Source organism: Misgurnus anguillicaudatus, chromosome 12, assembly GCF_027580225.2.
Source record: "Misgurnus anguillicaudatus chromosome 12, ASM2758022v2, whole genome shotgun sequence".
Lineage (NCBI taxonomy): Eukaryota > Metazoa > Chordata > Actinopteri > Cypriniformes > Cobitidae > Misgurnus > Misgurnus anguillicaudatus.
In genome coordinates, this window is record NC_073348.2 from 39,210,707 (window position 1) to 39,222,897 (window position 12,191).

The 12,191-nt window shown below is 35.6% G+C and overlaps 1 protein-coding gene across 13 annotated transcripts in view; it reads right to left on the reverse strand.

The window, feature by feature from the left end:
- Positions 1 to 12,191, reverse strand: part of LOC129446449 (3',5'-cyclic-AMP phosphodiesterase 4D) — a 206,455-nt gene that overhangs the window by 24,435 nt on the left and 169,829 nt on the right. For 11 of the 13 annotated variants that reach the window (XM_055207485.2, XM_055207481.2, XM_055207482.2 and 8 more), the window contains 3 exons: positions 7,736 to 7,772; positions 6,921 to 6,997; positions 6,771 to 6,820 (listed from right to left, as the gene is read on the reverse strand). In XM_055207485.2, coding sequence (XP_055063460.2) covers positions 6,771 to 6,820; positions 6,921 to 6,997; positions 7,736 to 7,772 — 164 coding nt within the window. Of the gene's footprint in view, positions 1 to 6,770; positions 6,821 to 6,920; positions 6,998 to 7,735; positions 7,773 to 9,999; positions 10,215 to 12,191 lie in introns of those variants that run through there. The other 2 variants (XM_055207492.2, XM_055207493.2) reach the window with 2 other exon arrangements.

Here is a 12,191-nt window from a genome sequence, read left to right on the forward strand (position 1 = left end):
GATCCCGACCCCTGTGTGACGTGCTCCGTTTTCCTGGAGAGCTCGCACGCCGGCGATATTCACGGGCTGTGTGAAAAAGCTTTTGCAGGTGACACGGTGAGACGGGCATGCAGAACCTCAGCTACATAGACATGACATAGGAGGCATTGCTTAACACAAACACGAGCAGCTTCCTGTGAAACCACAAACCTACAGAGCTGAAGAGCACGACGCAGTGAGAGCTGCAAGATCCGGAGCGGAGCGCTGGAACCGGAGCTGGGGATCTTTGCAGACTCACTGTTGTCAGCAAAACAGAGCCTGATCTTTGTAACAAATGGCAATTAAAAATGCATGCTGCATTTCTGCCCCAGCTCTAATAGGGTTTCAAAACAGCTGTATGGTTCAGTGTCAGTGAAAAAAATAAAAACAATAAGTGATCAACTGGATTTTTAAATACTTGAACAATAGGTTGTCTGAAAATTATCCTGTATTATTTCTTCGAGATCAACTTATTTTTTTTCTAGACTGTATTCCTAAGTCAGGGGGATTTAAACTGGGGTCCGGGGAAAATTTTTTTTTACTCTAATTCCTTGTTACAAATATTTTAGTATTTGCTTTGTATCTTTCTAGTGTGTTTTCCTTATAACAGTGCCCTTTATCACACTTACTGAGGTTTGTAAGGCAGGTCCCTTGTGAAGCTTTAAAGGTTTATTGACAAAGTTGCTGCTGTACAAATACATTCAAATTGTAAAATGTTTCTCTTAAGGTTTATACATCCACTGAAGTGTAGCCAATTATACTTTTTATACGTAAATTGATATATAGTTTACGTCAACTGTAAAAAAAATATTTGCTGCCTTAACTTTTTAACTCTGATTTACAAGTCATTTCAATTTACTATTATTTATCTAGACAAGAGATGAGTTGTTATAACTTAAAAAAATAAGTTGACTTTTTCAACTATATAATTATTAGGGCTGTCAAAAGATTAAACGCGATTAATCGCATCCACAATAAAAGTTTGTGTTTACATAACATATGTGGGTGCACTGCGCGTAAACACTATGTATATATAAATACACACACATTCATGTATATATTTAAGAAATATTTGCCTTTAAATACTGTATATACATTTATATAATTTATATGATATATAAATATAACCAATTTTTTCTTAAATATATACATGATTGGATGTGTTTTTATATATAAATAATAATCACACACAGCACGCACACATATGTTATGTAAACACAAACTTTTATTTTGGATGCGATTAATCGCGATTAATCTTTTGACAGCCCTTAAATTATATAAGTTTTTTAAATATGTGTGTATATCAAATATATATATATCTTGTCAAAATAAATAATAGTAAGTTGACTTGACTTGTAAATCTGAGTTGATTCAACAAAAAAATTTAAGGCAGCAAAGTTTTTTTAAGAGTGTAGGGGTCTCTCACAAAAGGTTAATCATATTTGGGTGAATTTCATATCATAAATTGCTTAATGCAGTATTTAAAAAAAATAATTTTTATAATTTTTTATCATTTCTGTGACCATGGTTATGAGCTACTGTATAACATGAAAAAATTATTGACTATCAATATGGGGAAATGTATTGGTTTCTATATCCAAAAAACATAAACATGCATACTAGACTGCAAAAAATGATTTTCAAGAAAAAAATTCTTTAGTAAAAATATCGAAAAATTCTTAAATTAAGATGCTTTTCGTTTCTTGCAAAACGACCCAAGAAAATAAGTCTAGTTTTTAGACCAAAAATATCAAATTTAAGTGATTTTGTGCAAAAAAAGCAAGAACAATCTGCCAATGAGGTAATCAAGAAAAAGCATCTTAATTTAAGATTTTTTTTAGATATTTTTTTTTACTGAAAACAAGACAAAAATACTAAGATTTTTTTTTTCTTGAAAATTATTTTTTGCAGTGTAGGGTTGCACAATATTTGACCACAAAATCAGTCAAAAGGGTCAATTATTGAGATTTATAAATAAGCTTTCCATTAATGCATGGTTTGAATAAGACAATATTTGGATATTATTTAAAAATCTGGAATCTGAGGATAAAAAAATCTTAATATTGAGAATATCGCTTTTAAAGTTGTCCAAATGAAGTCCTTAGCAACACATATTACTAATGATAAATACATTTTTATATATATTTAGGGTAGGAAATTTATAAAGTATCTTCATAGAACATGATCTTTATTTAAAGGCGGGGTCCATGATTTTTGAAAAACGCTTTGGAAAAGCACACTTATAGACAATCAGCAGTAAGGGGCGTGTCTACTAACGGACATAGTGACCGGGGTTGCTTATGTGTGGGTCGGGTCTATCAGGTGTTTGTTTAGGTGATTTCAAATGTCAACATTGGCTTTCAAAGATCATGGACCCTGCCTTTAATATATCCTAATGATTTTGGGGATTAAAGAAATCTATAATTTTGACCCATACAACGTATTGTTGGCTATAGCTACAAATATACCCGTGTGACTTATAACTGGTTTTGTGTTCCAGGGTCACATTTATAATTTCAGCATAGACATCGCAATGTACACATCTGCAACAGTCACAACGCAGAACACGCAGAGCATTTTTTTCTAAAGTATGAGAATGGTTTTAAACAGCTATACAAGAAATGCAAGGCAGAAACAGAGCTGGTGAAGTCATGCAGTATTTCTCATATGGCAACATACAAAACGAAATACCACAGTGTCAATTCCCCTTATATCGTGCATACTAGATCATACTTCAGACAGCCTATATCAACCTGAATAAACGTGCACTGGGAAAGCCACACACGTCTCAATAGATACCAAGCACATTAGCATCAGATTGCTTTACTCATGAAAGGCAGATCTGCTCTTTAAAGACCCACAATTCTCCTGGGAGGTTGTTTGCGACACCGTTTCATTGCAGACAACTGAGATGCTCGAGGATTACTGTACAAGACAGTCAATTTATGTTAAAATGCAGTCGTAGACCAGATTTAAATTTTTCCCATAATCCAGGATTATAAATACGATGGGCTAACTTAACCTGCGTCATAGGTCAGGCATGTGTTTAATGCTCAAGTGTTTTAAATATGACAAACAGTAACCCAAAACGAGCTATTAAGCGAGCGTACGTGTGACAATAATAAATGCACTTCAGCGGTCATGGGATCTTGTCACTATTGTTGCAAGGCAACCCTTGGAGCAACATGCCGGGTTGATTTGACACGCAGCTCGACGCATGTGTTTGTTCAACCTCTGACTCAGAGCGCGCTACACGCACGGGGTCAGAAACAGCTTTTCTCATCATAAAGCCAGAAAAACACAATCCCACGACGAGGCTAAAAAGGAGGTTTATCAAATGATTCACACATTATGTGTCTCTTCCCAACCCCCATTTCTTTTGGCCTCTTCTCAAACGGCTGTCCAATCACTCAAAGGAGATTTCAAGAGCAGGGGTCCGCTATCCTCGCTGACAACATCTCCTCTGACGTCAATGGCATTCTTCTCGTGTTTAGTGCGACACCAGAGGCCGGCCCCTCAGAAACTGCTGTTACTGCGAGCAGCGCAGGACCGCAGCCAAACTCTGGAGCGGATTTACAACAGAAGATGCGAGAACGAGCATGCATGTCAGGGCCATGCAGGGAAAACGTCACTTCTTGCTCAATTAATTAATGCATGAAACCAAAGGCTAAACAATTCACTGCAAACATTACTTGTATTTTTGTCTTGTTTTCAGTACAAATATCTTCTTAAAATTCTTAAATCAAGTCTAGTTTTTAAACAAAAAAAGGGTATACAATTGAAGTGAATTTGCGCTTAAAACAAGGAAAAAAAAATCTGCCAATGGGGTAAGATTTTTTTCTTGAATTTTTCTTGAATCAAGAGTTTAAGAAAAAAGTTTTTTGTCTTGTTTTTACTAAAAATATCTAAAAATTCCCAAATTAAGATGCTTCCTCTTTGATGTGCAAAATGACTCAAGAAAACAAGCCCAGTTTGTAGATCAAAAATAGCAAATCCAAGTGATTTTGTGCATAAAACAAGCAAAAAAATATGCCAATGGGCTAAGCAAAAAATTTGGATAAACACTAAATTCAAGAAAAATTCTAGAAAAATGTGCTTACCCCATTGGCAGATTTTTTGCTTGTTTTATGCACAAAATCACTTGAATTTGATATTTTCGCACAAATTCATTTAATTTTTTTCTCTAAAAACTAGACTTATTTCCTAAGGTAATTTTGCTTATCAAGAAAATTCATATTAATGTAAGAATTTTTTGATATTTGTACTGAAAATAGGGCTGCATAACGATTAATCGTGACTGATCATTTGCCGAATAAACATTTTTGTTTACATCATATATGTATGTGTACTGTGTATAATAATTATGTAAATACACACACATACATGTATAATTTTAGGAATGTATAGATTAAATATTTATATATAATTTAAATAATATATAATTATTTATACAATATTTAAACAATTTTTATATACAATTTAAGTGAATGTGTGCTTAAAAAAAGCAAAATGGTGTAAGATTTTTTTTCTTGAATTTTTCTTGAATTAAGAGTTCAAGAAAAAAGTTTACGTTTTTTTTCTTACCCAAATGGCTGATTTTTAAAAAAAAATGTTTAGCTTGTTTTATGCACAAATACATTTAAACTTTATGTTTTTTTTTAACTAGACTTATTTTCTCAGGTAATTTTGCTCATCAAGAAAAGCATCTTAATGTAAGACTTTTTAGATTTTTGTACTGAAAATAGGGCTGCATGACAATTAATCGCGACCGATCGTTTGCCGAATAAACATTTTTGTTTACATCATATATGTATGTGTACTGTGTATAATAATTATGTATATGTAAATACACACACATGCATGTATAATTTTAAGAAAAATATATATTTATAGATTAAATATTTATATATAAATATAAAATGTATGTACACATGTAAATACTTCTTAAATATGTACATGCGTGTGTATTTATTTATACCTAATTATTATACAGAGTACACACACATATTTACGGAGATCCTAAGGGGACATGTGTACGTTTCAAATGTGTACGCAATAGTTTCAGGTGCGCACGCTATAGATTTAAGTGCACACGCGATAGATACACGTGGGCACGCGAAACTACACTTTTTTTTTTATTCTGCAAATGAAGGTTTCGCGTGAGCACATGAAACTAAACTTTAGATTTTTTTACTACAATGTCACCTTAGGGGCTCGGTACATATATGATGTAAACAAAAACCTTTATTTTGCAAACGATTAGTCACGATTAAAAAAGTCATTTTTTGCAGTGGTATCAGGTTATGAGTAAATGAGAAATTATAATTTGCAAAGACAATAATTATTCAGAAACAAACGTATGGTAAACTAACATAACTACCTATAACATCAACCCCCTGCTCCAAAATTTCCAGTGCTCAAGTTATCATCCTATAAATACAGAAAACTCAAATGTAGATGAATGAAATCCACCATCTCTGTGTCAGTGACCCAAACCAGTCATAAAAGCACAAGCAGCTCAGGAGTTTAGTTTTGCATTTCAGATAAATCACTCACAGCCAGCACCTGACACAGTCAGATGCCAATCGGTTTAATTCATTCCCTCAGTGGGTCAACAGCCTTAAAATACAAGTAAGAGCCCTACAGAAATATCAAGAAAGCCGCCGTGGGAAATACAAGCCTTGGGCTGACGCAAATGCAGACAGCGGACACGACAGACAGCGGTCGGGCAAAAGTTCCCGCGTTAAAACGAGGTCATTCTCGCGAAACTTCATCTCTGTGAGATCGCACCATTCACCATCAGGTTGCCAGGCAACCGCAGCGGGATCATTAGAAAGCAAGGGGCAGGACCTCTCGGTTTTAAACAGATGCTATGTATAGCAAGAGCCGATAATGATTCAAATCCATCTATACTGACAGGTGTCATTGAGGAAAGTGGTACAGTACATTGATTTGGGGTGAAAATGACCTCGTTTTTCACACCTGCTAGTAAGGGTGCCGTCCATTCTTAAATCACACGGGGTTACAAGAAACACAGCTAGCGGTTTGTGTTAACAGACATCCGTGATTGACGGGCTCATCTTGAGAGAAGTCATGGTCTGAATGCACGTCTCTGGCCGAGCGTGAAAGTGAGCTGGCGTGTACAAGAGGATCGTGTCAGTTTGCTGAGCTACCAGCTGCGTTGCGTCTATTATTATCATCTTTGCACAATCTTGAGAAGGGGGTCAAAGATTCATAAAGCCATTGCAGTTTATTTGACCAAAACATTGCATACACTTGGCTATAGAGTTACATCTTCTATGAATATAAAAAATATGTATATTATGACATTATAGCATCAATATGAAGAGACATGTACTGACAAAAATAGGCTACTGGTGGTTTGTCTCTCTCTAGAGGTTAAATGATGCTATGACATGCAAGATTAAAATATAAAATTATACATAATAATTGTGTCTCATTTGTTTTTCCTGGAAAGCAATGAAATGATTTATGTAGAAAGCAGTCAATCAATGAATCAAAAAATTACTCGAGGGGTCACAAAAATTCAACAAAAAGGCACCAAACTCTACAATCCACCAGTCAATGATATCTCAAGCATTTCTCAATATCTTTGAAAACTCAAAAGACGGACAAGTCGCAAGTAAAATGTACAATGATATTAAATCAGTTATTGAAGATTATTTAGTATTAAAGTATAAAAGCCATGTTGTGGAAATATTTGATTAAGCTGAATATATGTGACGTCTCACCTGTGAAGGAGGTCTTTGTGAGGGGTGTCTGATTACACATGGGCGACCGTCTGTAAAAATTCATATAAAAAAAAACATTGCATTGCATTGCAGTAAAACTTTGCATAATCTGAACTAAAACGCTCTTCTGTGGATGTCATGTGAACTCACTTGTTAGTTGTTCGGTCTTGTTGGAGGTTGGTTAACGTTGCAAAGTTATTCCGTACCGTCCGCAAACTAGCCAGCACCTTTAGGAGCAGAGCACAGAGTTAAAATCACATTTTTAGGAAAAGAGTGTTAAAGTAAATACTAAAATGTTTGTGGAACGTCCATACATTTTTGAATGATTGTTTAAGGCTTTATCTCTGGTCATATTACATGGTATATACACTCACCTAAAGGATTATTAGGAACACCTGTTCAATTTCTCATTAATGCAATTGTGTAATGGTGTGGGGATGTTTTCTTGGCACACTTTAGGCCCCTTAGTGCCAATTGTGCATCGTTTAAATGCCACGGCCTACCTGAGCATTGTTTCTGACCATGTCCATCCCTTTATGACCACCATGTACGCATTTTCTGATGCCGTATACTTCCAGGAGGATAATGCACCATGTTACAAAGCTCGAATCATTTCAAATTGTTTTCTTGAACATGACAATGAGTTCACTGTATAAAATGGCCCCCACAGTCACCAAATCTCAACCTAATAGAGCATCTTTGCGATGTGGTGGAACGGGAGCTTTGTGCCCTGGATGTGCATCCCACAAATCTCTGTGCAAGATGCTATCCTATCAATATGGGCCAACATTTCTAAAGAATGCTTTCAGCACCTTCTTGAATCAATGGCACGTAGAATTAAGGCCGTTCAAAAGGTGGTCAAACACAGTATTAGTATAATGTTCCTAATAATCCTTTAGTTTAGTGAATGCCTGATCATTTTATTATACGAGATGTTTTTAGGAAATCCTTCCTGGGTTACTGACCTGTGCAAATGGCGTAACAATGAGGTCATCGCCATGGCTGCAGGAAAAATGACAAAAAGACTTGACATCAGCAGTGTGACAACATGCAGACAACACCTCACCTCACACCGTTACAATACATCAAACACATGACCGTAATGCTGCATGCATTTGTCATAACAAACAAACCATATCATAAAGCCAGTGGAGATTTTTTTAATAAATAAATCACAAAAACAAGCAACAATGTGAAGGAAGATTAAGATATGGTTTGTTTGAGTGACAAGAAACAAGGTAGGGACACGCTTCAATGCTAGTGAACATTAACTACCAATATGATCACAAACTAACCAGATGCTCCTTCATTTCAACACACAGTTTTATTGTCTATTCACGCCTGCCACAATGATATTCGACTGAATAACGCTTGCTATCATGATTATTACATGAAACACTGATGACACAACATGATGATAATGAGATACAAAATATAGAGGTGGTTTCCCGGATGGGATAAGCTTAAGCCAGGACTAGGCATATTTAATTCATTTTTAAAGCATCATTTATAATTAAACACCTTCTTGAGACACAACTCTCGCACTGATGTATTTTAAGATATGTCAGAGGAAGTTGTTTTCAAGACAACACTAAAATTTAAGTTAGTCCAGGACTAGGCTTAAGCCCTGTCTGGGAAACCGCTCCATAAAATAATGCACAAAAGAAAGCAAACACAAAAATTAATTAGATAGAGATGCTTTCATAAAAGCAAGAACAAGAAGACTGAGATGTTGTGGTTCATTTTGCCTAGCCAGCAAGCAATCCTGTGTTTAAAAGACATCTATAGCTGCCCAAATGTCTACACTGCAAAAAATTATTTTCGAGAAAAAAATCTTAGTATTTTTGTCTTGTAGGGAAAATATCTAAAAATTCTTAAATTAAGATGCTTTTTGTTAATGAACCAAACAACCCAAGAAGTCTGATTTAAGTGATTTTGTGCATAAAACAAGCAAAAAAATCTGCCTATGGGGTAAGCAATTTTTTTTTCTTAAACACAAAAATTAGCTTACCCCAGATTTTTTTGCTTGTTTTATGCACAAAATTACTTAAATTTGATATTTTTGGTCTAAAAACTAGACTTATTTTCTTGGGTCGTTTTGCTAATCAAGAAAAAGCATCTTAATTTAAGAAGTTTTAGATATTTTTACTGAAAACAAGAAAAATATAAAGAAATTTTTTTCTTGAAAAATTATTTTTTGCACTGTAGGCTAAAACGAGACAAAATTTGTTAGCGAAAATTGTATAAATATCAAACCATAGCCCAAAAAAAATGAAACCCAAACATCTTGTAATCCCTGTTGACGTTGCTTACATAATAAAAAGCCATACATCTCGCAACTTATTTAATCAAAAAAAGAAATTCAAGATTATTTTGGCTAAAAGTGGGTTACTCATAGCCAGACTATATCAATTCTATAGTTAACCTAGACGGTGAAATGGGGGATATTGTTTGCTGGGTACCTAGCCGGGATTCCTACTTGAGGTGTTTCAAGTCGACATTGTTTTAACCATCATAGCCACGTGCAGGACCTGCAGCATTTTTGGGCATTGAAGGCCAGTCTGAAGTGAGAAGCATTTCTATGCAAAAAGCCATCAGCGTGTGCTTATGATGCCCAAAAACGCAGGTACCTGAATCACCTGCTACTGTTTGAGCGTTTGCATTCATTGCAAAAATAGTTGTGATTTATTGCTTGTACAAATGTGTCTATGGTGGTCAAATATGTTCCCTAAATAGGCAGCTCAACAGGTATTGAAACAGCTTCTGTGTGTTTTTGTGTGTATGTGTGTGTGTGTATGTGTGTGTGTTTAGAATTATTCAGATTCACTCTCATCTCACATTCAGCATCGTCTCACTCATTTCTCATTTACCCTCCCTTTAAGTGTGACCAAAAAAATACTTCTCAGATTTCCTTCCACCACCTGGTAAAATTTCTCATGACCTTTATACGCGTAAAACTGTCAAACCTGTGAAGTTCACAAACTAATCCCTTTAAACATGAAGATAATACGGTTCTCATCTAAAAATGCAGTTAATGGCGAAAGCAACAGCAGGGTTGTCATGCATGCACGGGGGCGGACAGACGGTGGTGTTAGTGGCTTTGGTGAGGATAAGGGGTGAAGGGTTACAGCGGGGAGGGGGTGACATGGGCGAGTCGGGATGTTTACTCTTCCCAGGGGTTTCTCGAGCAAAGACCTAGTTATCCAGAACACCACGAAACGCAACATACCATCTCCGCCTGTCATCTGGCTGGCTGAAGAAGCGCCCGATTTCACGCATGGCCCGTGTCCGCTTTAGCATGTGGGTTTCGCTGACGGTCCTGCGCTTTAACATGATGCCGTTCGTCCGCGTGTCTATGTGTGTGTATGCATGCGGGTGCATGTAGTATGCATGACGGGTTCGCCCAGCGCAGCATTTCCACCCAATGTCGAGAATAAAAAGGTCACCGACGGGAAGCGTGTAGCCTATCACGCGCCTCCGTCCAACTGCAGCAGTGTGGAATGCGTCGCTAAACATAGCACAAGACCACGACTTCAGCAAGTGCAACAACCTGCTGCTGTTTTATAACTTACTGTATAGTAACTATCAAAACTTCATACTTTTAGGTGTCCTTAACTTTTTTCCTTCACTCAAAAGGTGCAAATAAATATTAAACCACGTATGCAACAAAGATAATGGCATAAAAACATTACTTAACACTCGTCATAGTGCATTAACAGGGCATTGTGTTATGAACTGCATCCTGGACACGATAATGTGTGAAATCAAGCAACAGTATGTCACGTTCTTGGATAGTTTAGGTTCGGGCATAATGGATGTCTATCTATAACAATAAAAATAAACTACACAAAAAAAGTTGTGGGCAATTTAAACATTGAAATGAACCATCCGAACAGCCAGACCAACTAAAACGATTAATCACAGTAGTGTGAAACGGACCAAAAGAGTCACGAACTAACAAAATCTCCTCGCTAATGTGATATTTCCTGTCATTGCGGCCTGAGAATGGATTATCTGGCAGAATGAAATGAAAACGTGCGTCTGCCGCCCCTCCTGAGACTCTGTATAATGCATGAGCTGGTGCAGGGTTACATAGAGAAACACTTTCAGTTTGCAAAGATCAGGTCAGAGAGAGGAAGTGAACTTATCTCACAATTCACTGTCATTGTGATCCCCAAACAGGGGTAGACAGTGTGTAAAACCTTAAATTTAAAGGTTAAAGGAGTATTTCACTTTCATTAAAAAAATCTGATAATTTACTCAACCACATGTCATCACAGATGTTTATGTCTTTCTTTGTTCAGTCGAGAAGAAATAAGGAAAACATTCTCTCCATATAGTGGACTTTATTGGACCTCAAAAGTTTACAATTTCAATGCAGCTTAAAATTACATTGAGCAAAACCATTGTCATTTTCGCAAAAAAAGTACTTTTAAACCACAACTTCTCGTCTTGCACTAGCCGTTTGACACGGCAGCGCAAACTTACATATTACATAATCACATCGCAAGGACACGCATGACGTATGCAAAACTATTGTTTATTGTATAAAATGGCCTTTCCACATCATAACGCAATACATAAGGTCACGCTGGCGGGACAAACAAAGTTGCGGTTTAAAAGTACACAGCAAAAAATGACCCTCCCACCTAGCACCTCTGTGTTGTTTTCAGTATAAATATCCAAAAACTCCTCAATCAAGATGCGTTCTCTTTATAAGCAAAATTACTTTAAAAAAATCTTAAAATAACTTTTTTCTTAAACACTTAATTCAAGCAAAATTTTCTCACACCATTGGCAGAAATTTTTGCTAGTTTTAATTGAACAGTTTTTGTCTAAAACGTATTCTCTTAGGTCATTTTGCTTATCAAGATAATACATCCCGATTTAGGGATTTTTAGATATTTATACTGAAAACAAGACAAAAATACTAAGTAAGAAAGTCATTTTTTGCAGTGTACATATTTTATTTTATTTTATTATCAGTTTTTTTATGAAAGTGAAGTAATCCTTTAAAGACTAACATTCAAACCAGATTAATGTATTTCATTAGATGTATCTGTGCACCTCATAAGTCAATCACTGTCTTTTGTGGACGAGCATTATCATAGATTAAAGGTGGGGTGTGCACTGCAAAAAATTATATATCAAATTTAAGTCAAAGTTAATATCAAAATAAATTTTTCTTGAATTTTTCTTGAATTTAGTGTTTAGGAAAAAATATTTTTTTGCTTACCCCATTGGCAGATTTTTTTTTTTTTTGCTTGTTTTATGCACAAAATCACTTATATTTGATATTTTTGGTCTAAAAACTAGACTTATTTTCTTGGGTCGTTTTGCTCATCAAAAAAAAGCATCTTAATTTATGAAGTGTTAGATATTTTTACTGAAAACAAGACAAAAATACTAAGTAAGAAAGTC